Source organism: Eleginops maclovinus, chromosome 1 (assembly GCF_036324505.1).
Source record: "Eleginops maclovinus isolate JMC-PN-2008 ecotype Puerto Natales chromosome 1, JC_Emac_rtc_rv5, whole genome shotgun sequence".
NCBI classification, from domain to species: Eukaryota; Metazoa; Chordata; class Actinopteri; order Perciformes; family Eleginopidae; genus Eleginops; species Eleginops maclovinus.
The window spans coordinates 20450292-20478280 of NC_086349.1; the positions used below are offsets into that span (position 1 = coordinate 20450292).

At 39.4% G+C, this 27989-nt stretch overlaps 3 protein-coding genes across 4 annotated transcripts; 2 read left to right on the forward strand and 1 right to left on the reverse strand.

The window, feature by feature from the left end:
- Positions 1–3204: 3204 nt before the first annotated feature.
- LOC134864359 (polypeptide N-acetylgalactosaminyltransferase 6-like) lies at positions 3205–8722 on the forward strand. Of its 2 annotated transcripts, none has more exons than XM_063883279.1 (11): positions 3205–3324; positions 3877–4305; positions 4455–4705; positions 5423–5572; positions 5742–5967; positions 6158–6275; positions 6372–6572; positions 6668–6799; positions 6900–6992; positions 7343–7507; positions 7665–8722. In XM_063883279.1, the coding sequence occupies exons 1-11, from the start codon at positions 3257–3259 to the stop codon at positions 7779–7781; spliced, it is 1950 nt and encodes a 649-aa protein (XP_063739349.1). In that variant the 5' UTR covers positions 3205–3256; the 3' UTR covers positions 7782–8722. The 2 variants fall into 2 exon arrangements, with proteins under 2 accessions (XP_063739349.1, XP_063739357.1); XM_063883287.1 differs by having other exon boundaries at positions 4533–4705.
- Positions 8723–8852: 130 nt separating this feature from the next.
- On the forward strand, positions 8853–20239 carry LOC134864373 (glucose-6-phosphate 1-dehydrogenase-like). The gene is made up of 14 exons (XM_063883299.1): positions 8853–8913; positions 10372–10437; positions 10888–11009; positions 12897–12934; positions 13044–13152; positions 13651–13868; positions 14347–14505; positions 15454–15579; positions 17269–17362; positions 17476–17662; positions 17743–17978; positions 18135–18211; positions 19039–19131; positions 19214–20239. Exons 1-14 carry the CDS (start codon positions 8868–8870, stop codon positions 19302–19304), a joined length of 1662 nt encoding a protein of 553 aa, XP_063739369.1. The 5' UTR covers positions 8853–8867; the 3' UTR covers positions 19305–20239.
- Positions 20240–21216: 977 nt separating this feature from the next.
- LOC134871352 (glycerol-3-phosphate dehydrogenase [NAD(+)], cytoplasmic) lies at positions 21217–26859 on the reverse strand. The gene is made up of 8 exons (XM_063894101.1): positions 26629–26859; positions 25160–25337; positions 24692–24832; positions 23980–24118; positions 23376–23488; positions 22954–23190; positions 22363–22469; positions 21217–22263 (listed from the first exon to the last, which is right to left on the reverse strand). The coding sequence occupies exons 1-8, from the start codon at positions 26823–26825 to the stop codon at positions 22167–22169; spliced, it is 1209 nt and encodes a 402-aa protein (XP_063750171.1). The 5' UTR covers positions 26826–26859; the 3' UTR covers positions 21217–22166.
- Between the last annotated feature and the right edge of the window lie 1130 nt (positions 26860–27989).

The window sequence follows — 27989 nt, forward strand, 5'->3', positions numbered from 1 at the left end:
GAGAGCACCGGTTAACAAACTTATCCATCTGCAGGATCAACCCATACCACTTTGCACCATCAACAGGCGAGTCATGGTAAGTAACAGCTTTTAATTCTGACACGCCAACTTTGTAGAACTGAAAAGAGTCCAATAGGTACTTGGACATTATTGTTGGTAAGTAATGAGCTTTACATGGCCCGGGAACTAAACTCTGCTTTACAATTTAATACTATTATCTTCCAAAATTAAGAATAGTTATTTTCATTTCCTATAGAGGGAGGTACAGTCTCTCTGTATGAATCACTCCAGTAGTGCATTTGAATCTGGGCTCCTAGGTCAGTGGCAAGATGACTTATAGAATATGAATGTTGTGATTCATTTTTTATTTAATTGGGAAAAAAATTCAAACATGACTTGCTTATCATTTGCTTTTTTCTCCCAATAAGCTGCCTTTAAAAGAAAAGTGTGAACGCTTTAGTAGCATCCAGCGATGAGGTTGCAAATTGCAACTCACCTCTCAGTTAAAACATGACAGTTTTGAGTTGTTCTGTTTTGAGCTGCAGTAGAAACATGGTGGTCTAACATGGCAGAGTCTGTGGGAGAGGATTTGCTCTTGAATTCTAAGGTAAATAAAACTCAACTGTATTTAGTTCCAGGCGTACTAATGAAAACCTAATTATGAAATAATATCCCACTATTGCCGAAAGAGTATCTTTAACCTCACACACCACTCATTTACCAGAATATATTTGTGTATATTTATTTACGTCTTCTTTAGTAAAGGTTGTGAGCTACACAAAAAGAGTCATGATTAAAATACATTAACAAAAACAAAATGTTTGAAGCATGAACAATCTGAAAATAGATGCTTTGTTCTCAATTTAATCTCAGAAATTCACATCAAAGCCACGTGTGTGTATGTATTAATAACTGAAGATAAAGGCTGTCAGAACATGAGGAACTCCCGGTCTTTTGCTGACATTTCTTTAACAAACCTGTGAAAGCAATAAGTGGATTATACTCACAGAGATCTAGCTTATGTTCTAAAAATGTAATTCATTAGATCTTGAAATTAAACGTACTTTGTCATCTCACTGTTCTTTCGGGGAAAGCGTTGGACTTTGGTCCATGGTGCAGGAGTCTTTGACACCAACCATCCATACTGCTGGCTGTCCGTCAGGGGCCTTATGTACAGCTGGTTAGGGGCTGGGGTAGAGAGGACAAAAAGACGGACACATTTTTCACATGGAATATAGCTGTGATTCAGACTCCTAATGTGCAAGCTTTCTATCTCTACTCACATCTGGGTGTTTTAACCTTTTTGACCATCTCTCTGTATCGCTCATAGCTCCCATGGTGTATGTCAGTGCTGTAGGGGGAGGCTGGTGGGAAACGTTGCATGTTTCTGTACATTGGAGGGTTCTCGGTTGTTCTTGAAGAGATGGAGGTAGTCCATCTGTAAGGAGATGTCAGTACAGTATTAAATATATTTATGATAATAAACCTGCAGCTGCTTTTCAAAAGAAACAAGGATCTAATTTGTACTTGTGTATTGTTTGATATAACATTGCTCTAATAAAGCATGTATTATACAGCATCAAGGGCCCTAAATCAGATGCATTCAAGCAACAAGTATTTGTATATGACTTGGTAATACCACACAAAAAACACTCTGTTAAAGTCCTGAAATTGAAAATATGACTTAACTATGAAAGTTAAAAATGTATGTGTAGTATTAAACATACAACATTCTAAATGGAAAAACAGAATATAAACATTTATATTTAATTTTCCACAAAAAAATATCCTAAACAATGAGAAACACAGTTGTTTCTTGTGTGCAATAACCTTCATTTGTAAAGTAAATACAGCTGTCAAATAATTGTAGGGAAGTAAAACATTAAATATTTCCATTGAATGTTGTGTATTAGATGTAGAAAGTTGCATGGAAAGAGGCATAACTCAAATTATTAAAAGAAGGCTACTGAGTAAACGTAAATGTAGGCTACTAAACGCATACATCCCACCAATTAGCTAGTATCTAACGTTAGCTCTACATTTAGCATGCTATTTAAGCCTGAGGACTTTAAAGGTGTTATTGTTAGATATCAGCATGTTTCCCCTGTAAGTGTAGCTTCAGTTAACGTTGTGTTAGCTAGAATAAATAACTTTAAAACCTAGAATCGACTAGCAGCTAAGGTGAAGTGCAGCTCCTCTTACCCCGAAAATGAGACGCTCCTCTGGGATTCACTATCATGTTATCGCCTATGGGGTTTTGATCACCCAGGAGCGTTAAACCGAAGAAGGCCATGGTGTGACAAAGGTAACCCTGAACCGATAAACAAGCCTCTAACCGATCCACAGAGCCACAGAGACACGATGAAGGAAACACAGCTTGTAAATAAATCACTACTTTTGGTTTAGGCGTAACCATGGTGATTATACCCGTTTCTAGGGAAACATCGAAAACTCAACTAAGCTAGGAATAATAAATGAAAAAACAAACAAATAAAGGGAATTTAAAAAACAACAATACAAATAAACTGAAGAATAAACCTTAAAAAAAAATCAGTGACCTTTCAAAACGGCTGTGTCCAAAAAAGAATCAATAAAATCAAACAATAATAATGATCAAATCAATTATAGTAGCTACAAAACGCATACACGATTAAATAAATAAATATCTCGTATAAATGACCTTCAATAAGTTGATTTAAAAGTGGTCTTAAACCCATTCAGGGATTTGTAAATAATACTATGGTTGAATACTAAAAGGCATTGAAAAAGAGTGAGTTTTTAACAAATCTTGCTCTGCGTTACCTTTGTAATATTTTGCCTTTTTTTTTAAATTGTGTTCTATCTTCAGGGTAAGTTTCTCTCTCTTAAGCAGACCATACATTATATTTAGGTTCATTTGACTTCAGTTTGACAATACATTATGTTGTGTGAAATCTTTCTAATATAGTTTGACAGGAAAATAAAATATGCTCTGTGGATTTAATATCTGTAGTATGGCAAAAGGGACGGACAGTCATTTTCTTTTCCTTTTTTGATGAATTTGTTTCCCTGTTCTCCTTTCGTGTGGTCAAATGCATTTCATGAGGGGAAAAAGGCTTTTCCTGCCACTTTAAAATCTTACCATCATTGGGAATAACTAATGTGTTAAGTGATCATGGTATTTGAGACCGGTTTGGGCAGTTATGGCTCATGATTGTTGACTGTTCACACTTTAGGAATTACATGTGTAAATATAAACAGGAACACATTTATCCTCATGACTGAATCTGTACGACACACAAGAAAGGAAAGCACACACGGAGGATTTCTCACAGTCACACTAAAGTAAGTACTGGTTCCAAAATCATTTAAAGTGTTGCTATCTAGCACGGAACTTGGTTGGTCTACAAAGGTTTGATAGGACAATGTGTAATTGATCTTGTCTACTGGCCATTTTGCCTCAAAATATTGTTAAAGTGTATATTTGTGTTAAATTAAAAAGACCCTAACTTACTAATGATTTTTTAGCCACTGTCATTCAGATTTCATTTAAATGATACACACACTAAGATTTAGCCTACGCATAGCATGGTAAAAAATGTGTCATGGCTCTTCAAAAGGGCCAGTAAAAAAACAATTTATAGACAATTGAACTCGGTATCAAAGTACACAATAACATAAAGCAATCCAATCATCATAGGTCTTTTATACCTTATTCAACAACTGTCTTTAAAAGGAACAGTCTATTATGATGAAATGACAGATGTGATTTACCAGATAACCTTAGAATCGAGTAGTCAAAAAAGCTGTCTTATAAAAAAGTCTTCAGAATGCAGGTCAGTTGCTTTATAAAGATATTAATGCTTTGTAAATAATGTATTCAATATGTCTTTTCAGCTTTTCTCTCACCTTCCAACCGCACATAATGCCTTTATTCTTCCATCGACTCACCATTCAAGAAATGGTTTCAGTTTCCTGCTTGCTGGTTCTTTTAGTTGTATGGATGAACAACGATGGCACTGCATTCCCAAAACAACAGAAGCACATACCTGTGGCAGATGCAGCGAGACACCCTGTTGTCCTGACGCCAGCTCCTCACTGTCTACCAGGATATTACACCAAAGATGAGCTCAAGCCTCACCTTCAGAGACCTCTCCAAGATCCCAGAGCACCAGGCGTAAATGGCAAACCCTTTGTGTCTCATCAAATGACTCGTGACGAACTCAAAGAGAAAGCAAGAGGGTTTGAGAAGAACCAATTCAACCAGTTTGCCAGTGATCATATTTCCCTTCACCGTGACCTGGGTGAAGACACACGGCACCCAGAGTAAGCTCCCAATTGTTCATTGTTATGACAGTACATGCATGTAGAGTATATATAGGCCTACTGTCATTTCAGATGTTGGCATTCTCCTTCCTACAATAATGTATATTCTCTTAGCCATTTGACTGTTGCTAATCAACCTTTTTTGGCAGGTATTCCAGACTTTTAACCTGTATTGTACGTCTTGGTTTAAATCTGATCCCTGGTAACTCTCAGTTTGGCTCTGACAGTTGTTTGGAGCAGAAGTTTCTGCGTTGTCCTGGCCTGCCCTCTACCAGCGTGATAATCGTGTTTCACAACGAGGCGTGGTCCACTCTGCTGAGGACGGTCTACAGCGTGCTTCACACGGCCCCTGCTGCACTGCTCACAGAGATCCTGCTGGTGGATGATGCCAGCACAGATGGTGAGTGTCTCATGGTGCTGTCAAGATGGATCCAAATGATTAATTTATGTTCATTTTGTACATTTTTGATCTCTAAAACCACCTTCAAATATTTCCGTTATGTATATACACACACGTCCATACCTATAACAGATAACAATATCACACATCTGTAATTTTTATTATAGTTACATCTAACAACTTAAGTTGATCAAGATGTTGCTTTTTTAATATATTAATTTCCTCTTTTTTGCTTTTATTAGACATTGCCTATTCATTATTCAAAGAATATTTCCTAATCTCTTCCATTTTTGAAGATGCTTCCTCATTTTAAGGTAGTTTATGTGTACCTCCTTTTGTCATATTTGGTAAAATGATCACATTTGGTGATACAAAAATTATGTTTTCTAAAATCCTAACACATTACTACTTTAAGTAAAGTAAAGACGTTTTCAAGGAGCAACAAGTACAACATTTTCCTCTGAAAGGAAGCGGATTAGGAGTAGAAAATGTAAAGTGTAGTACATGTTTTTGTACTTTGTTAATATTTAAATATTAGCATGGATCGCACAAACACTTGAATGTAAAATGTGTAAATTAGCAATGAACAAACATAAAGTTATTCCCTGACGCTGCAGGAGCTTTAAAGGGTATTTCAGCAAAATAAAAACCCACTTTACACTACCTGATTGACCTGTGTTTCTCTTCCTCTAATGTACTTTTGATTCCTCTCTTTAGATCACCTTAAGTCTCGTCTGGATAACTATGTGCAACAGCTACGTATCGTACGTGTTTTACGTCAGAAGGAGTGGAAAGGCTTGATCACGGCCAGACTATTGGGAGCGCAAGCTGCACAAGCAGAGGTCCTCACCTTCCTCGATTCTCACTGTATGTGTCCCATAAAGCAATGCTTGCCATCATTTTCATGCATGATTCAGTTGGTTGTTTTGAACAGGTGCCTGGTGATCAAAATGATGGCTGTATTTATTGAAATTAGTATCTGGGGGTGTGTTTTTCTGAATGTGTAGCACCTATGCTATCTTCTGTATTCCTGCAGGTGAATGCTTCCCTGGATGGCTTGAGCCTCTTCTAGCTCGTATAGCAGAGCAGCCTACTGCTGTGGTCAGCCCCAAAATCTCCAAGATTGATTTATACAACTTTAAATTCAGTAAGCCAATCCCTCAGCAACATTACCACTTCAGAGGGAGATTTAAATGGGGGCTCAATTTTGGAATGGAGGAAACACCCACAGTGCAAAGGACGAATGAGACACATCCAATCAGGTAAATATAATACATGCACGATGTTTAACGTGCATCTGTATCAGATCTGCATCAAATAGCCAACACTTGGTGTATTAACCCTCATGCTGACTGAATTGGATACCATAATCACAACTAGGAATATTTTGGGTTTATGCAGTATTTTCGTGAACTAATATTGATAGAGACAGATGTCTGTCTGATTTTTTAGAACTCCTGCTTTTGCGGGTGGCCTGTTTTCTGTCTCTAAATCATACTTTGAGCATATCGGGACATATGATGAACAGATGGAGTTCTGGGGAGGGGAGAATTTGGAAATGTCCTTCAGGGTAAGAGGTTTCCAATGTTTTTTTTTCCTGTTAAATAATAATAATTTAAAACGTTAACAGTTTAAGTCTTAACTTATTCTGTCCTCTCTTCTGCAGGTCTGGCAATGTGGAGGTCAGGTGGAGATTATTCCTTGTTCTGTTGTGGGGCACGTTTCCCGCACAAAAAGCCCCCACGCTTTCCCTAACGCCAGCTCTGTGATCACACGCAACCTGGTCCGCCTGGCTGAGGTCTGGATGGATGACTACAAATGGGTGTTCTATCGTATAAACAAGAATGCTGCCTCCATTTTTAATAAGGTTTGTACAAATGTATAGTACGAATGGGGAAATCAGTCACATTGTATTTATGCTGATGCAAGTCCTGCCTCACCAACTTTATTTCCCCTCTCTAGAATTTATACGGAGATGTTTCTGAACGTCGTAAACTCAGAGAGAAATTAAATTGTAGGAACTTCTCGTGGTACCTAAATAATGTTTATCCCGAGGCCTATGTGCCTGACATCTGGCCAGTCATGAATGGGCAGGTAAACCCTTTTTGTTTTCATATATCAACATTTGAACATCTTCAATGGTTTTTTACAAGTTGTACATCTAAAACGGTATTATTTGTGTTTGTGTTTTCAGTTAAAAAACATTGGTTGGCAGTGCTTCCTGGTTGGGAACAGGCAACGGAATCCTGTTCAAAATGTCAAATGTAGCAAAAACAGTGGAGCCACGGTACTTTTTTATTTTATTTTATGTTGTATTGGTTTCTAACTTAAAGGGACTGATATCCTATTGTGTTACACATGTTTATCTCTCAGTTTTGCACCTGTATTATTAAAATAGAGAATGCTTCAGCTATTCAGGCCCCCTCAAATTGGTCAAGTGCAACAATGTAAAAAATAATAATTCTGGTTTAAATTGTCCCACACGGTAATGGCTGTTGACAAGTGTAATTTATTTTAAAATCACTGTTGATGATTACAGTCAACTCCAATACAGTTTCAAATGTATTAATAGTAATGTGATAAGGGATTATTTTCACCCATCTTAAAAAATACCATTTATTCTTTGTGCATTTGTAGTATTTTGATTTTGAATACACATCCAAGCAAGAGGTCCGGCTCAGCTCCACCATGAGATCGTGTTTGCATGTAACCCCCGGAAGAACTCGTGTGTCTCTTGGGCTTTGTCAAAGGAAAGGAAAACTAACAATAGCAGCGCCTGAGCAAGTGTGGATCTACACAAAGGTATGTACATGTATTTCTACTTCAACTCAAACTCTGAAGCAACTCCTGTTACAACACTGTCTCAGGCTGCAAAGGGAAATATTGCATTTCCTCATTCTTGTCACCATACCCTTCTTTTACATAATATACCCTACAGTTTACATTGCCATGTTTTCAGAAAAAACAGCTGCAAAACCTGTCATCTGGGAAGTGTTTGACAGTATTCGAAGAAAAGGTGATTTTGTCTGCATGCAGTGAGTCACCACATCGCAGCCAAACATGGTTGTTCATCTGACTTTATGGATTTCTATATGTGGATATGTAGCTTTTCTAAGTACAATTCCCAAATGCCCTTATGTGTATTCAAAGCGTTGTTGGAATCTTTATAAGTTCAACCAATCAGTACAATCAAATGTAAAAGGGAATAAATCCTCAGTTTTCTTTCTGTACAAAAATGCCTGTTAAAGTTCAGCCAAAGCTAATAAGATCCTTCCGCTGTCAGATCAGGTGATTACAACACTCTTATAAGCACAGAGTTCTCTCTTTGTGTTTATATCTCTCTGCTGCAACAAAAGGAAACTCTGTCTATCTAAACCCTTAAGCCATCTAGCATAGCCTAAATACAAGGAGGGAATTTTTGTATCTCCATTTTATGCTGCTTTATACTTCTATGCCATCTAAAGAAGAAAGTTTGACCTTTCAATACATTTGTCGGACAGCTTCAATTACTTTCTTACAGTTTGCTGATGATAATTGAATTATTTAACTTGATTCAAGTTTTAATAGTAGTACTTTAAATTGTAGTGGATTATTTACATTTTGTTGAGCTTTTAATGCAGTAAATTATTTGAATATTTCATCCAACTCTGGATATAAGTCGGACTACAAAATTGTATTAAACGTTATTTATATGTTTATTTGTTGTATTTCTTCCTCTTAGAAATTCTGTTGTTCTTATAATACATTCTTAACCTTTTTTGTTATTCATGTGATTGCTAGGTGTTATTGTGTTTGGACCTGTTTTAATAGACCTATTTGAATGTATTCTGGAAATGTTATAATTATTATGTTTGCTGAATTATAATGTGTATTGCTATTATTAATGTGATAATTATTATTATTGTTGTTATTTTAAATTATTATGATTATTGTTATTGTTATTATTATGATCATTATTTGTATTATTGTTATCATTGGTAATACTGTAAATGAACACAATAAAACAACTTAAATGTTTGACTTTCTTCCTCATTTCTGACGTCGTGTCGTCATATTCATCCATAAAATAGAACTGTATTTCCTCCTGACTTGATCTCATAATGGGGCTATGTGAGCGTGAGGAAGGCGTGTCCTGTTAAAGCCGCGCCCACCGGCAGTGTCGATGACGTCACTGGACAGGACAGTGATGGGAACTCGAGCGAGCGCTGGTGAGTTTCACACAAACCAATAAAAATCTTCAGTTTCGTCTTTGTCACTCTAACAGGGAAGTAGGCAGGACAAGAGCGCTGCACTAAACACAGCCTCGACTGTTGTCCGCCCTGATTGTGCGAGCGTATAAAACCCTCCCTATCGTAGGGTTTGGTCCATGGTCTTAACGGCCAGGTTATCATCTCGTTAACGGACTTGTGAGTAGCAGCGTTTTAAATTCTGTTAAGCTAACTTAGCTTAACCGTTGCATGTGTTGTAAGCTAGGCGCTGTTTGCTAGCTGCAGTTCTGGATCACTTGTGAAGGCATGTTGGCAGCATGTGAAGCTAAGGGCTGATGACAGGGCTGTTTTAAGAGTATTGGTTAGCCCGGCAGCATGCAGACGGCGATATAAAGCTATTACTTTAAAAAGCAGAATATTCTGAGCTCTTTTAGTTGCTAACTGCCTGCAATGTCAGCCCCTGTTATCTTGATGTGTTAGCCGAAAATATCCAGCTTTATCACGGTGTGTTGCTGCATCATTTAGTCCTCTACATACGGGATTTGGTGGAGGATTTGACTAATATCATTATAGTTTGTTGTGTGTCAGGTCAAAGCTAAGAGCTAGTGACCATCTGACAGAAATACACGTGCTGTCCTTCTGATGTTGTTGTTTTATGTACGATCATATGCATCTTTTATTACATACGTTCAAGACTGATGTTAATTTAACTTCTTTGAAATGCGTTGCAGAGTTGTATGGAAGCCTATTTCTGCTAGTAGGAGAAATACTTAATTGAAATTTGATCTTTGCAATGAAAAGACATATAATGTAGTCATTACAATAACAACATTTTGAAATACTGGCACATGATTTTGTATCGTAAAATAATGAAAAACTCCGTAATGAACTATCTTTTTAAATAATGAACTCGTATCTTGACATAATGATTGAGTAAAACAAAAACAAAAAACCTTGATATATGACATAGCATATAAAATAACGAGAAGCTTATTCAGAGGTGCAGAGTCATTCTTTTGATATTCTCATAATGACTTGCACTTTTTTTTCATTGGCTGAAATTGGATTCCATATTTTTGTAATCATCGCTGCAGCCTGCAGGTGTAGATAAGGGTGAGTGGGGAAATTACTGAAAAAAATACTGTCTAATTTGACTCATTAATAACTTAAAATCAGTCAAAAGTTCTTCAACATTTGTTATCTCTATATAGTTAAGAAAGTAAAGGCAGTTTCTCTATTTGAATACATCCAATGAATTTGACATCACAGCTGACCATTTTCAAAACATACATCATTTGTTTTCTGCGGTTTTTAGGAGCTTAATCTTTTTATTATTCCTGCGTCGGTTTGGGGGTTGGTTTTCACAGTTTTATTTGGTTTGGTTCCTGACTTTTTTAAGGCCAATTTTATTTGTTGAATGTGTGTTTAACAACCTTTTTTTTTTTTTATTATCCACAGAAGCTGCAGGAAATCAAGACTGCCTGACAAGCCAAACAATGAGCAAGACAACAAGTCAACAAAACGGTGAGTAAAGCAAATGACTTGAACGATAAAGCATTGGAAATGTCTGTATGCAAGGTATTCAAATAGGTTAATACAGCAGAAAGAGAAATAAGCTGTGACAGTAGGGCCAATTATTGTTCTATTGATTAGTCCGCCAATTTATTTCTTCAAATATTGCTTGCTTATTCTATAAAATGTTGGAAAATATAAAAAACATGTCATTTCTCCTGAGCCAACGAATATGTATTCAGTTGTTTTCCTACCAAACCCAAATTGTTGGAGTTTAAAGGAAAGGAATTGTTCCAGCACGATTTTGATTGCAACACAGTCCAAATGGTTGGTCGTTTTTTGATGAATAAAAAAGAGGCTCTGTACAAACTCTATTTTTTGCATGCCTTGATGCACTGGTAGATAAGTAGAAGTCATTGGTACATTTTTATTTATCGGATTTTATCTTTGTCTACTTTCTAGAGAAAATGACAAACCTCCCCCTCTCTCGCTCCGAGGTGTTTGGGGAGCTGAGGAAGGAGCTGCATGAAGATGAAGAGTTCCACCAGTCTGATGCTCACATCTTCATCATCATGGGAGCATCGGTGAGAGAGCGCGCCGGGCGGCGGGGGGGGGTTCATAATCAAGTCAGTGGTTGTATAAATAGCGTGCCAGATGGGGAATGATGATGCTAAGTACACTCGGGAATGATATGGAATGAATAGTCAGGATCACACAAAACTCAGGCTACTGCGTGATTCAGAAAAAAATAATTCAAAGTGTTGGCAAGAATTTCCGACCATGATTACAACAAAGTGTGTTGAAATTTAAAATACTGCAATAATTGCATATGTGTGATTATGGAAATGTTGAAAGTGATTTCCCCAAGCTTATGCAAACATGACCACTGGCTTTTAACAGCCTGACATTGAGACACTTGAACTCAAGGTTCCTCTTATCATTTAAAACACACTTTAAAAGCTTACTTTGCTAAGCATAAACCTAGATCTTTTTGTTTCATTCAATTAGTTCATTTAATACCTTATCAAAATAAGCAAAGTTACTTTTACTACTTAAAAAAACGCAATAAGTCGGTTTCAGGGTTTTCATTCTTCCTCATACTGGTCAGTTCTGAAACCTGTTTCCTCATTTCTTCACTGTTAAAACAATATTTTTTGTTGGATATCTTTTATTAACAGTCATTTCTTTGTTGCAGAATCACTGTTTGTTCAGTTTCCTTTAAAACATAGTCAGGTTACAGTGGTTCATTGTCTGGAGGGTGGCGCTGTTGCAGATTTTTGCATTGTCACCGACTGTCAGCGGTTTTCTTTCAATGTGAATCACAGGCAGGTCAGGGGAGGGGCTGTGTGCACTCTCACTCTGGTTGTTCCTGTTTAACTGATGTGTTTGTTGTGTTTCTGCAACTGTTCAAGTAGCTTTACTGCAGGCAACCTTTTCATGTTTGTCACTGTAAGTGATAACATACAGTCACACCACATTTGTAAATGTGATACCCATTCGGTATTTGAGGACATGGAAGATTTTTTAAACAGGTTTGTCCATTCCTTGTCTTAAAACAAACGATATGTATTAGTTCAGAAAATTCTTAGCCTGTGTGTGACATTAAAGACACATTTCATCTTATCTACAGTATTTCTAAACAAAGTAGCAGTGTTGCAAGATAAGTTGATTTTCCGGATGAGGATTTGAGTGTCTTCAAAAGAAGAAGTCAGATTGTAATCCAAGCCAGCAGTAGACTGTTATGCGAATAACTTACAATAATTAAGTTGACTCATAATGTCCTGTCCAGTCTTGTCCTTGTGTTGTTGTTCACTTTAGGACATCTCTGATTTATAATCTCCTCTCGTCAGTGTTTGCACATTGGCATACACGTTCTCTATTTAGTAAAGAGTACCGGGCTAAGCGTTCAAAATCCGTTAGCTTTTATAGTTAAGCCGGTAAGCAACAGGTTTTTCAGCATGATTTCAATCAGAAGCAGGACATTCGTTACCTTTTTTTTATTATATATTTTTTGCTAAACATAAGCAAAACCATATTGATAAGAAACATGTCATCAGAGAGGTGGAGTTAACAGGCTTGTACATTGGCCCTTCCTTTAACTAATGGACAAAAAACAAAGAAATGCATAAAACAACACTTGGTAAAAAGGTATAATATAATCATGTCACATTATACCGTGCATTAAAGCCGCCTCCACACTGTCTGCTGGCAGTTGGAACTTGCTCTCTATGGGATTACTAAAGTTGCGCAATTCCTAAATAATCCAAAGCAGCCTACTTACCTGTCGCCAGATGGAGTAAGCTGTTGTGCTGCAGCATCTTGAGACTTTTGTGTCATGGAAAATAATTACAGCTCTGGCAAAGTGCACTGCTTCAATAAGCTGCATGCCAACTCCGGAGCACAGCATTACCACTTAATGATTGTGTTAGTGACCTACAGTCCTATTCCTGACAGTTTGTTTGCACCTGCAGGGGGATCTGGCTAAGAAGAAAATCTACCCAACTCTATGGTGAGTGAACCTCTGACCCCAGGGAACAGCAGCAACGTCTAAGGAAAGATGCTCTTATTATCTGGACTGGAGCTTCTGACGCTGTAAGCATATGTCTGCTCTCTCCCAGGTGGTTGTTCAGAGACGGCCTCCTCCCTGAGCAGACGTATTTCGTGGGCTTTGCTCGCTCGGACTTGACCGTTGATGCCATTCGTGCTTCATGCCTGCAATACCTGAAGGTAAACGACCTGAGATGCCACTCTTTAAAGTCTCTTAATAGTTAACTGCAGACCGTAACACAAACACTAGGTATCTAAAAACCTTTTTCAAGGAAAGCAAATATTGTGTCAGTCTTCTATCCCTGTCTCCCCTCTGTTCCTCTGTCTTCCTCATTTGGCTTAGTCGTTAAAGCGATAATGAACCTGCAGAGAATTATCAACTTAATCAGCAGCTCCACTCGGCTTTACAGAGATTTATAGGGAGTTTCAGCTCATTGTTTAGCTGCCCGGATCAACACTTCACTGATTTGGTCTGCTTCCAGTTGTGCAATATGAACAGTCCAGATAAAAAGCGTTTTTATTGTATGTTTTGTTTGCTTTTTTTAGTTAAAACCATTCTCCATAAACAGGTTTGAAGAATTCAGTGTTACACAGGATGAGTTACAGATATACATGTGGTCATTCTGTGAGTATTTCTTTGTATCCACTCATGAGTAAATGTTCCCGCTCTCCTCCCAGGTGACTGATAAAGACGCAGAGCGGTTGTCCACCTTCTTCAGCAGGAACACATACATCAGTGGGAAATATACTGATGAGGGCTCCTTCTCCAAACTCGACACACACATCCAGTCTCTGCCCGGAGGAGCCGAGGCGAACCGGCTGTTCTACCTGGCGCTGCCTCCCACCGTCTACCACGACGTGACCAAGAACATCAGGCACTGCTGTATGAGCAAGAAGTCAGTATGCTCCCACTGCTCACTGCTTTCACATACGGATGTACAACGGGCCAAACCGTTGTCATGTCTTGTAAAGTGGTTTTACTGCATTTAAGATTTCCCTCCAATAAAATGGGATTATAGATTTGACATCACATGAGCAGCACAAGAAACATAGTCCAAAGATCTGTCTGCAAGATTAACAACATCTTTTGAATTGCTGGGTGTTACATGTGTCCAGTTAAATGGCCCCATCCTCCAGAAAATGTGTATCTAAGTGTATGTGAAGCCTGAGGAAATGATGTTTCTGGTTCCTTCAGTAGCTGCTCTGATAGAGGAGAAGTGATTCTAAACAGCTCCTATCATTAATTCTTTTTGCCTCACTTACTTTAGTTTAGATGTTAAGTGGAGACCCAGTTTGAACCTAATTGTGCCTGACTAATCTATCACTTTGTATTAATTAAAGTGTTTGTTTTCTCTGTGTGTGTTTGTGGTGTAGAGGCTGGAACAGGGTGATCGTGGAGAAGCCGTTTGGACACGACCTTCAGAGCTCTGAGGAGCTGTCCACCCACCTCTCCTCCCTCTTCACTGAAGATCAGATCTACCGCATCGATCACTACCTGGGCAAGGAGATGGTGCAGAACCTCATGGTGCTCAGGTGACAATCTTTAGACTGAGTAGCTTTGAGGTGCATCTATTTGTTTAATGGGACATTGTCAAATCTTGTGAAATGGAATAAGGTTTACTGGTGTACACTATATTTAAAATAATTCACCATGCAGTCAGACCACGCTTTCCAACAAGGAATGACTGTTTATGTCAATGGAGTCTGGTCTCTTTAAAGAGAGCAAAGATACAGCTTCAGTTATTAAGGAAGATATACCGAAGCCAATATCCACCTGTTAGTAATGTTTAATTATTAATAATAATAATAATAATAATAATAATAATAATACAATTCATTTTTTACCCTAAAGTGTTTGGATGGATTTAGTTTTTGTGATTTTTAAAAATGTCTTGGGAAATAGTACTACATTAACCTTTATATAAACAAATATATCCCTGGGGGCCTATTGCTTTCAATCATTTCAAACTCAAAATCTACATTTCTACCAGTGTGTCTTTCTTCTTGAGTTGTAGAAATGTGTCGCTGAGCTTTGTGCTTCTTTGTGTGGAGAAAGAGTGTTTTCTTTTTTGATTGTAAGGGAACTCGAATTATCCAACACTTCATTTTCAGCTGGCTTGTAGTTATGAAAAGCCTCTGTGATAATCAAAGAAAACATCAATTTGGCACCAGACAAGAACAACACTCAAGAAAATTGTTTATCCATACTGTCACAAACAGTCGCCTCCCGCTGTGTGTGTGTGTGTGTGTGTGTGTGTGTGTGTGTGTGTGTGTGTGTGTGTGTGTGTGTGTGTGTGTGTGTGTGTGTGTGTGTGTGTGTGTGTGTGTGTGTGTGTGTGTGTGTGTGTGTGTGTGTGTGTGTGTGTGTGTGTGTGTGTGTGTGTGTGTGTGTGTGTGTGTGTGTGTGTGTGTGTGTGTGTGTGTGTGTGTGTGTGTGTGTGTGTGGCTGAGCAGAGGATGATAATGTGATGCTCGTTGCAGGTTTGGAAACCGAATCTTCGGGCCGATCTGGAACAGAGACAGCGTGGCCTGTGTGGTTCTCTCCTTTAAAGAACCGTTTGGCACTCAGGGACGCGGAGGGTACTTTGATGATTTTGGCATTATCCGGTGAGTAGAGTGGCACAAGTTATAAATCCTTAAAGTTTGTCTTTGCTTTATAATGTTAAGGTGAGACGTTTTGTTCAAAGGCTAAAGCAGCTCCTATAGACGAACACATGAACTAGGGCTTTGACCTCGAACTTCGTTGTTCGAATATAATTCGATTGTTTAAAAAAATAAAGAAATTCGAACGAATTTTAGGGAGCCCTTAATATTCGAACCTATATGGGAATTATTTTTTATTAGTGTTGTTTTCAATTCAGATTCCAAGGTTTTTTTCACGCCTGGTGAAGTAAAACCGCGAGCTCATTATCAAGGCTATTATTGGTCATCTGGGCTCCTGTAGACCTATGACGTTGGCATCCTCCTGGTTCGCGCAATCGCGCTTATTTTAAAACAATATTCTAAAACAATGGCCGCGCCAACGACAACTACGCCTGATGAGGAGTAAGCCTTAACCTACTTAGCCTGACTGGCTTATTTTTTTATTTATTTTTGATGAGAACAGTGGATAAAACTGTTTGTGTTTAATCCAGAGTCTGATAATAATACAATTAAAAAAACCAAAACAAGTGACTGTGTTTTTCTTCCGAAAGCATCATTGACTGACTAGGTGCACGTCACGAAAGGTTCCTGTAAGCTCGCGTATTTCCGATGGAGCGTTAACTGTGGGACCCACACTAATGTTGTACATATTACGGACACCCGCCATTGACTGATACACTGCCCTCTGGTGGACAGAACATCGAACTGAAGTGTGATACTAATATTGGTCTTACTGAAGACATTTAATGGTCAAAATATTATTAATAAATATTCGAATACATTCGAACTTTAATATTAATAAACAAACGAACTTCGAATATGATTTTTGGGCAAAAGTCAAAGCCCTAACATGAACACACACACGTGCATGTTTAGTACTTTCTTAGCGAACACTTTAGCATAATGCTTTTACTCTGAATGGGGAAGATATTACAGAAAGCTGTATTGAAGAAGATTCGATTAAGATCGTAGATTCATTCGGAAAATCTTTGCTGAGTTAATGGATTTTCTTCAGGTTTCTGGTGTTTGTTTCAGCCCCTGCTGGATAATAGAGGGAACTCCAGTTTAAGGCACATCCACACTGGTTCCACTTCACTGACAAAAAGTGAGAGGAACGTCCGTTGTCCAGATAATCCTTTGCAGTGTATCTAGTTTTCAATTCCAGCAAGCATCGACGTTTCTTTCATAACCAGCATGTAGAGAATGCTCAGCTCCTGGTTTGCCGAAAACAGGAAACAGGAAATCCAATGTGAAATATCCTGCAGTTTGTCACTGTTAAGTTAATGACACTGCTAGAACAGACTGTTGCATCAGCAGACCAACTTCTCAGTCAATGTGCCAAGCAGTGAGGGATGTATTGCTTCAATCAACACATTTACCATCACCAATAATTGGACATCCACCTAAAAGAGAACTTCTTCCCTTTTTAAGAACCACTTAAAAATGTCCTAGCAGTGTACCACTACAAAAGAGTGTTTCTAAAACCGTTTTTAATAGTTCATCAATGCTATGTTAGGGGTTTTAAAGTACGCCTTATGCCTGTTGCGTCAGTAGATAGGCTCACTGTGAGGCAGATGACCCTTTCGATGAACGATCACTCCTCTCACTCTCCTTCCTCTCTTTGTGACCTCCTGTTTCCTGTGGGCTGATCAGCGATGTGATGCAGAACCATTTGCTCCAGATGCTCTGCCTGGTGGCCATGGAGAAACCAGCCTCCACCAGCTCTGATGATGTCAGGGATGAAAAGGTAACGAGCTGTCTCCCAGGGACCCGGCTCTCAGCAACTCCTCCTCAAACACTTCAGATATGGGATACTGTATGGTGGTGTGTTGCTAACGGAGGCTCTGTGTTGTCTTGCAGGTGAAGGTGCTGAAGTGCATCACTCCAGTGACCCTGTCGGATGTGGTGCTGGGTCAGTATGTGGGGGATCCAGAGGGGGAGGGAGACAGCAAACTGGGTTACCTTGACGATCCAACTGTCCCCAAAGGATCAACTCAGGCCACCTTCACCACCGCCGTGCTGTACGTGCACAACGAACGCTGGGATGGTAAACGCACCGAGCGCTTTACAGAACCAGTCCCGCTGATAGCACATCCTCCCTCTCATAAAGCATTTTTCCCTCGTCAGGTGTTCCTTTCATCTTGCGCTGCGGAAAAGCTCTGAATGAGAGGAAAGCTGAGGTGCGGCTGCAGTTCACAGATGTCCCGGGGGATATTTTTGGAAATCAGTGCCGCAGGAATGAGCTTGTGGTGCGAGTGCAGCCCAACGAGGCCATCTACGCCAAGATGATGAGCAAGAAACCCGGCGTCTACTTCAGCCCTGAGGAAACTGAGCTGGACCTCACCTACAAGAGTAGATTCAAGGCAGGTTGTACACAGAGAAACATGGAAACACAGGAAGAGAAATAGATTCTAACTAGAGCCAGACATGTTAAAGTTAACAGAGCAATCAGATCTTTCATTTCTTAGGCCCATCGGCCTCATTTCAAAAAGTAACCGTCAGTTTTGTCTTGTTTTCAGGATGTGAAGCTTCCAGACGCTTACGAGCGGCTCATCCTGGACGTCTTCTGTGGGAGTCAGATGCACTTCGTACGCAGGTCAGTCCCCGTTTTTCACTGCTGTTGTCTTGTGTTACATTATGTAACCCTAACTCATCAGTAAACCTACCACTTCTTCACACTAGATGTCGACAAAGTGCATCACTTCCTTGCCCAGCATGAAGGAAACATCGTTAAACTTTATATACAGCTGTTCCCTTGCCCCTGATTAGGCTCGCTTATACGTCTGATTATTTCAAATCCACGGCTATGGATTTTGGTATCAGATTTGTTTGGTATATGACTTTTGACCATCATGTTACTAGGCTCGTGCCGTCCTTAGGATTGTGTCTATACTCAGAGTATTGTAATTTCTTCTAAAAATAACTGTCAAGCGCCTCTCAATTGTTAACAGTTGGTTTGAAATGCTGCCAGGTTATTTACTAGAGCTACCTGTCGTTCCCACATTACACGTTCTTGCTTCCCTCCGTTGTCCTCCTGTAAAATTCAGATTAAACTGATTACTTAACATGCACTGAACAACCTTGACCCCAGTTAGTCCTGATCTACCTCATTTTATTTCCCAACCGCTGCTCCAATCTCTGCCTTAATCTCTGCCTTTTATCAGTTCCCTGCTCCTAGAACATACGCTTAATGTGCCTTAGCTGTTTTAGCCCAAGCCCTCTTCAATCATCTTCCCTAATCTCTCAGATTTGATGAATCTTTGGACTGTTTTAAAACATCTGTTAAAAAGCCATCCTCACAGGTCAGCCTTGTTTAGATTGCCATCCCTGTCGTGGTTGCTTATGTTGTTTATATTTTTAATTTGTGTGTGAACCCTTCAGAAAATGTGCTATAAATAAAGGTTGAATTGTTTGTCTCTCCAGTGATGAACTAAGGGAAGCATGGAGGATCTTCACACCTCTTCTTCATCAGATAGACAACGAGAAGCCCAAACCTATTCCTTACAAATACGGAAGGTAAGGAAATGTCCTCACTCTGCCCTCTGGGAGAAGAGGAGTTGAATACAGAGTGATGATTGTTTCTCTCTTCTCTCTTCAGCCGGGGCCCGACGGAAGCAGACGACCTCGCAAAGAAAGTTGGATTTCGTTATGAAGGCACCTACAAATGGGTCAACCCCCACAGACTGTGAGCTGAGCTGAGGGTGAGAGTAGAAGTAGGGTAGTGGGAGGGGTGCAGCAGGGGTAGGGGAGTTGGTCGAGTGCTGGAGTCTGTTGAGGAGAGAGGCGTGATGTGATCCTTCACAGCAGCAGGAAGGAGCTTTTATTTCTCAGGTATGGCAACTGTTCCTTGGAGTGAGATGTATGAATGTAAGCTGTATACCACATTTGGTGGTAGAGTTCTTATTTTTGTCATACACAACTTTCCATATTTTATTTAAGATGTGGGACCATGTGAGCTGGAGAGAGAGCAAATAAACTGTTAAATTGGTGAAGAAAATAACAGTCTGATGAACTAGCTCCATGTCCCCGTCTCCATTAATCAGGTCTTATTTGTCAGGATGGTAATTGGAATAACTGAGCCGAACAACAACAGAACAATCAGAGTCATGCTCCCTCAGATTAAAGCCCTGTACCAAAGAAGGTAACTGAGCAGCGCAGAGACGCACCAACGATTGTTCACCAGCTGCCGCTCCTAATCATCGTGATTGTAATACCGTTATGCTTCCACTGCAGTTAATAATCACTCTTACTGGAATTTCTTTTCACCACCTGCATACTCTCTCTCTTTGCCTCCTCTTTGAGATGAATAGAGTGTGGTTTACTAAAGCTAATGTAGGCCGTTTCTGTTCAAAGCACTCATTTTGGAATAGTCTTAAATGTCCGTATGGACAAACAAAAAATGCTCTGTCTGGGCTTCATTCCCTTTTGTTTACATTTTGTTCAGTTTTATTTAAGTCGCTGATGATCATTCCATTTTTCAAAAAGTTCTGACAGCAGCGGTGTCCACCACAGATCAACAGTGAATGTCTTTGTAATGACGTACTGAATACTGCTGTCACACCGGCACACAAGCATAATGCTAGCTACATTTTCACTATTTGTAATAAACTTGCTTCTTTGTTCACCTCTGTCTCGTGATATGACTTCATTATGTTATGATTGGTGTATCTGAAAAAAAAGGATCAATTTAAGAACCATTAAAGACATGCAATTTGTGGAATGTATGCATGTTGAAAAAAACCCTTGTATTGTATTATTTGAAAAAAAAAATCATGACGTTTTTGAAAGGTCGTACAGTATGTGGGGAAAAAATCTCATAAAAAAGGCATAGTCCTGTAGGTGGAAATAAGTCATGTTTTAGAATGTAGAGAATTGTGGTGGTAATGCACCATTAATCTGGATGCCGACCACCACCAGAAAAATAAGAAGTATGTTGATAAAATCCAAGGTATGTATTATTCAACAAAACAACATTTTGAAAATGGGCCGTAGTATAAGATTGAAAAAGTCCTGTGAAATGAATCCTAAAAAAGGTATAGTATTGTATGTCAAGTCATGTTTTAGTATGTCAAGTATGCTGAAATCATAAAATGTCAAACGTTTTAAAAACACGGAGTAAGTTGAAAAAAGTCATGCCGTGTTGAAATGTACAAAAACGTATAGTATTTGGGAAAAAGTTATGGTGTATGTGGGAAAAAAGGTCCATGTTTAAACATTTGAAAAAGGTCTCAGTACAGCATTCTGAAAAAATGTCATGCAAAAGAATACGAACCACCTTCACCCTGGACCTTTCAAGGCGAGGGCCGGCCAGCCTTGGGGAGGGGCCCCTGAAGGAAACATCCCACAGCAAGCCGCCGTCCTCGACCTGCGGAGTTGAATTTATTTCGCTGAACAGCCTCCCACATATTTTCTTTTCAAGAAAATGAACTTTTCTGGGTCTCTGGTGTCAAACATCTCGTCAATTCCACTTTCACGTTTTTTTAAATGTTCGGCTTCTCAGTGGGATCCGTCTGTCAGTGCACTCTAGTTGTTTTAACTGAATTGAAATAACTAGGTCAATGATTGCCTTCCTAATGAGAGCATGAAAAATGATTGCAGCGATGATTTGACAACACAATTAGTTTATTCACAGACAAATGTTGCCATTTTGCAACACACAGTAGCTGTAACTGATCGAAAACCGGGTTACAGGCAGGTTACAATAACAAACGGAATCCTGGATGGACGTTAAGTAGTTAAGTCTTTGGTTTGACAAAAAAAAAAGACAACAATGGCCTAGACTTAGCAACCTTGCATTCTAAGGCACTTTTATGTTAAAAACAGTTGCTGTGCGATCGACAGTATGTACAGTACAAGACAGGAGACATCATAGTGATTTACGTAAGACACGTTAGAGCAAACAAAGACGTAACAGCGAGGAATTCCATCTAGAATTAGATAACTTGAGATGATTGACAGGCATTCACAGATCAGCAAAATCACATAAACATATCCCTCTGCAGAAGGCGGTCAGTAGCTCTTTTCCCCGAGTGTCAGCCTTGCCAAAATCTGAATGCATGATGTCGTGCCTTATAAACATTGTACCAAAATGTTTATAACTGTATGGCAGTGGATGGTTCCCTAAACAGGAGTCATTGAATTATGATCATTTTGATATCCAGTAATGTCTGCATGTTCTTAATTACTGTTTTAAATTCGGCTGCTGTCTAGGAGAGTGACTCCATGCATTCTGATTTCTGGCTCGGCGGAAGAAAGATAAACAACCTCAGGAAAAAAGAGCTATCTGACGTCAACGTGAGGGAATAAAACAATGATCCTTCAAGTTTCACATAAAAGTCAGGGAAGGAAAGAAAGCACTTCATGAAAACTGAGTGTTAAGGACAGAATGGTTAAACTAAAGTACACAAATGTTACGCAACCTCTGAAAACACAGTGGTTTGCACTCACTGGCCGGAGCCGATTGGTTGCATGACAGCTGTGGAGTGACGGGTCACCAGATAACAAATGGTAATGTTCTCCGTTTAGAAGGCACTTGGTCAGTTTGTTGCTTTCTACATGTGCTCGGGGTGGTTCTGCAAACAGCTTATGAACTCTGTGACGGGGTGGCCCTGATAGCAGATCTGATACACGGCATTGAACAGGGGGAACCTGGGAGGAAGGAGGAGTAACGATGAATTCAAACATAGTGCTGGACTGAGTGTTTTCTACCCAGCGGTGAGATTGTGCGTGTGCCGCAGCTTCACTTACTTGTCAATGAGGTCTTTGTGCTTGAGGATGAGGTAAACCTCGGCTGCCGTCGCCGGTCCCTGCAGCTTCTGACCGTTCAGCATCTCTTTCTCCAGCTCCTCGACGGACTGACGGAAACATGGAGAGCATGCGGTGTGAAGTTTTTCAAATGGAATACTGTAAAGTGTTTTCAACTTCACCACCATTTGTTTATAGCACAAACATCTGTTTATAATCCACATATTATTATAATAAGTATTGTGTCACTTGCACAGTTTTCTTTCCTTTTTATCTCTTATGTCTTAAGTATATGGCGTGCTACACTGGTGGAGTGCCTGGGACTTAAGATTCTCTAAATCCAGCTGTAAATATTGTGCATATGACCTTTTAATCTTTACATTTTGAATGCAATTATTTATATACACATTTTCTGTAAGTGGCAGACTGTCAATCACCTTCATATTGTACAAATAACAACGTATTTACATAGTTTTACTGAGCTTACTATTCTGCATTGTTTGTCTAAGCTCATATTTCGAACTGCCAAAATAAGTTATACATAATTCCCTTCCTCAATAAATGTAGCAGTATTTTTGAAATCAGAGCTCCTACCTTCCCAGTCCTCACAAAAGCCTCAGCCACTTTGCGGTTGCGTCCTCCGTAGCAGGTCGTGATGAGGTCGGCCACGCCGCAGCTCTCCAGGAAGGTGGCGGAGGATACGGGGCCGGCGGTGCAGAAGATACGGGCGAAGGCGATCATCTCCATCAGACCCAACCGGATCACTGCTGCCTTCGTGTTGTCTCCAAAGCCCAGACCGTCACAGAACCCGGCTCCGACCGCAACGATGTTCTGAGGACGGAGGAGAGAAAGTGTTAGCAAGAGCAGGGGACACACCAGGATCTAGACTACCTGGAGGACTGTAAAAGCGTTCACTATTGTTTAAATCAATTTAACTTTCATATGGTCTCCTGAGCATTAACCATCATTCCCTATAAGCGTCTTAGAAATGGTTTTGTTTCGTAATAAAAGCTCACCTTCAGGGCTCCGCATATCTCCACCACGTCAGACTCCTCCACCACAGTGACTCTGAAGTTGCTGGTCTGCATGAGCTCCTTCAGGAGGGCCCCGTGGTTTTTATTCTTACATCCTGCAAGCAGGAAAAAAAAGAACATGCTTATCTTTTGGCATTTCTCCAAGACGACTTGTCACACCCATTAAAATTAAGGGCTTTTATTAGCCGTCATCATTTAAACAGTGAGTCTGCATCGTTCAGAGTACAGGTGTAATGCTCCGAGGGCTCAAACAAGTTACATTACACTGATCCAATATTAATCCTTTCACACACACACTTAAAGGAAATCCCATTAAGCATGGTCTCATGCGGGGCCTTCAAAGGCTTGTGGGAAAGAAATGTGAATCTGAACCAGCCCTCTGTCATTCACACAGCAACTACACAGCAGATTAAACCCTCACCCTCATGCTGAGGGCGCAGAAACACAGAGCACTTCCAGCCTCATTATTAAAATCTAAATCTTGATCAAAGTGCAACTTTGTCCCAATGAAACAATAATACTTTCTTTCAAACAACAACAACAAATAGGTCAGAGTAAGAAATGAAGGCCATGTGATTACACTCACCGATGGTGGTCTCACAGAACTTCTCATCAGCCACCTCATTAGCAATGTTGGCACCCATCAGCACGCTCATGTTGATACCCAGCTTCTCCTGGATCACATCAGAGATGAGTTTAAGTCCATCAGGCCCCTCGTCTACACCCTGGAGGGACAAAACACACAAGCAGCGTATTTACATTGAGCCATAGCACACTTATCCGGGTCAAAGGTCGCGCTGCACAACAGGTTAAGGGCAGTCTTACAGAAAGTTGGTTGCAAAAGTTTGGTACGTTTAACTTTTGAAAGGGCAATACATCCACACATTAAACAGCAATACTAGATCCGGTGGCATGTCCTGCTCTAAAGTACGCACATTTAATTGAAACCATACACTTTACTCCTTCAACACATTACTGTAGCCAGCGCTCCATTGAATTTGCGTATTGAGGCGTTTAAATGACTCTTTTCCCAATCATTTCTTAGAAATCATTTTCCCTTTAAACTGTACATTTGCATACAGTCCACATTGTCGACTATCATTTTCAAAAGTGACCTTTCCCCATTAGTTATCACAGTTAATCATTTATGCTTATTATTATTATTATTATTATCATCATCATCATTATCATATGCTAAAAGGTTAGGTCCTACCTGCAACCCTAATCACACAATATGAAGAACCATTACATCAACATTCAGAGACAAAAGGATAGGAATTCAAAGAGCAAAGTCAAACCTTGATAAGCGACATGCCCAGAGCATCGGTTTTTATCTTGCCCTTTATGGAGTCACACACTTTCGCGACAAACTGGTGCGGGATCACAAACACCAAAATGTCTGCATCAGTGGACGCCTCTACCAGGTCCGGGACGGCCAGCTGAGGAGGAAGAGGAACTTGAGGATGATGTGGCAAGAGATGTTCAAATGAGGTGCACCCTACATTAGAGCTGGTGCAACAAAGCACTTAAGGAGCACATTCAGATATGTAACCTACAATTACAATCCATTATGCAGGCTGCGATGGGGAAGGCCTTTTTAAAACAACCACAACAAACGCAGATACAAAGCACGTGTACACAGTATGCCTCAAGGACCTCAGATAAGAAACATTTCACTGAAGTACATGCATGTAACAAACAGATGGCAAAGCAACAGGCTGGAGGAAGAATATATGTTGTAATGGTGATAAACAAACTGTCCTTACCACATTTGCTGGCAGCTTGTGACCAGGAAGGTACTTCACATTTTCATGGTCAGTGTTGATTATTTCAGTCAGTTTGCGCCCATTCACCGTCTCCTCAAACACCCACATTTTCACTGTGGCGTCGAAATTTGAATTCTGAGCAGCATTGGCACCCACTATCTTGGCAATGGCAGAACCCCTGTATTGTTAGGAGGGACAGGTTAGTAGTTCCTCTACATAGGAATTAAGTCACATTACATTTAAAAATCATTGTTAATGAACATAACAAGGAAACAGCCAGTGTGGTATCCAACATCCAGTGACTTAGCATTTGAAGGCTTAATGTCAAAGAGTTCAAAGACTTGTTAATATCATGGGATTGCTGGTGTGAGCATTAGGTCAATGATAATCATGGATTCTGTGTATTTCCTACTGATTTACATAAGAGTTGGTGCCCTTTGATCCCCAGCAGAATGACCTGGCAGGCTGAAGATAAGCTGAAATAGGTGACCATCTACCCTGGGTTCATGTGTGGACAAAACCGAGCGCCTAACTTATTTTGAGAAATCTGTTGATGTTATATTAGTTTAAATCAACACTTATTTGTTAAGGTATGCTTCTATTAATGTTGGACCAACATTTAAATTCAGCAAGACAACAACAGCACATAAAGCAACATGATCGTTGAAGTCAGATTGCTTTCCAACAATAGCTTTAATTGTGCTGCTGAATTATTTCTTAATGCTCTTTGTGACTTTTATTTTTGTACAGCACTTTGAATTGCTTTGTGTTGAAAGGTGTTATATAAATAAACTGAGCACTGAGTATAAATGAGCAATCTCAGCCTATTAAAAATTAATGTTGTATTGATAATGTAAAGCTATATGACAGATTTAGTAAAAGACTAATAGAAATGGTATTTTTCGAAGATGTTTTACTAGTCTGGTTTTTTAAAGTCTACATGTTAATGTTAAGTTAACACTAATAAATAGGGTTGGGTGTTACCCAGAGAACATCATCTATTGTAGTAGTTTGGCACATGTAGACAGCTGATTATATAATGACTGTAAAATAACATTAACATGTCTGCTGTAGGTAGTAAGAGCAGTGAGCTAAAATAAAAAAGGTGACGTGTATGTTGCTGCAACGGTAACGTAATTGCTAACATGACCGCATAAACCAATAATCGTGACTCACATGTGGTCAGTTTTATGAACACTCAGCGGCTTTCACAGCAACCGAACCAAAGCTACAGTCAGCGTTTGTTAAAGCGAACTGTCACATAGCCGTTAATGGTATACATTCAAACTCCCGTACCATAGTAAATGTTGCTAACGGCTAGTTAACGTTAGCTGGGTGGTTGCCCAATGATGCTAAGTTGGCTAGCAACGGTTCAAAGGGTTATCAATCAATGTGTGATATGCAAAGATGGCAACGCACTCTCATGTTAGCATTACAACACATTATCCGATATTAACACAGCAACTTACCAGTTTCCAGAGCCAATGATGCAGACTTTCTTCGGAGCTGCCATTGTGAAGAGGTAAAGCGATGAATGGGGGTTGAGTCGACACAGACTGTGGACCTGCAGTGTGGTTATGCAACACGCCGAGCAGCATCTTATTGGCCTGCTGGGGGGGAGACTCTGCACCGCCCTTTTAAACCAGGGCCAAGTCCGGTCGATCATCCACAGTCCTGCAGGTTAGTGGGCTCAAAGTAAAGCGGGCAAAAGTGAAGTACAAAAATATTACACGTTTTATGACCCCAAGACCTGTGGTTAATGAAGTGATAAGAGTGTGTGCAAACAGTCTTTACAACACAGTGGTGGACTGTAAGTATTTCCATTCTGTCCTACTTGATATATCTAGTACACATCAATTCAGATACAAATATTTTATTGCATTATATGATAGCTATAGTTTTGCAACATAATAATAAATAATATATCAATTTGAAGTACTTTTACTTTAGATACTTACTAGTGTTTTTATTTGTTAAAGTTAAACTGTGATTGCATCGCTTTTACTTAAACTTTTAAGTATTTTCTACACTGTGGTATTACTACTTTTACTTGAGTAAAAGGTCCAAGCATTTTTTCAACCACTGTTTGGCAGACACATAAAGGTACATCCTGTGATGGACAGTACTCTGGGCTACATGGTACTATTTTGTTGGACTTTTCGCCTTCATTTTACAGCTATACTTCAGCTACATTTATTGTCATTTTGTAACTCGACATATTTAATGACACCTGTAGAAACTTAAATAAAAAACTCTAGTGGTAAAGTAGGTTGGTGAAACAGCTGAAATAATCAAATATATAACAGACCATTCTGTATTTTGAATACTTATTTTACTTACTAAATTGTTATACATACTTTTTGATCGTTCATTTTAAGCTTGATATTACTTAAGTAGATTTTGAGTATTTTACATGGAAGTATTGATACTTTATTTGGAATAACATAAAACTATTGCAAAACATTTGTCATGATCAAACAATGATTAACTGCCAAGTGATTGTATGAAACAGGACACATTGCTCTACATTATATCACATGTCTTTTCTCTGCTTCCTCCAGTACACTCACAGGATGTAGCTTCTGTCAAATGTTTCCTTTGCAAAATATAGCCGACACATTAAAAGTCATGAGAGCGATCACAGAAAGTGCACTGTGTGAGAAATTATTTGGTCTACGGGACTCAAACAAAAGGGGAACTTGTTGCATAAGAGTTGGAAGAAACAGACAACCAAGGAGAAGCAAAACCCCACATTCAGCGGTCTGGTTTCCACAAGCAACATCCAGCAGTTTTTAATCAGGGTTTACAGCCAGAGTGTTAATGATGATGT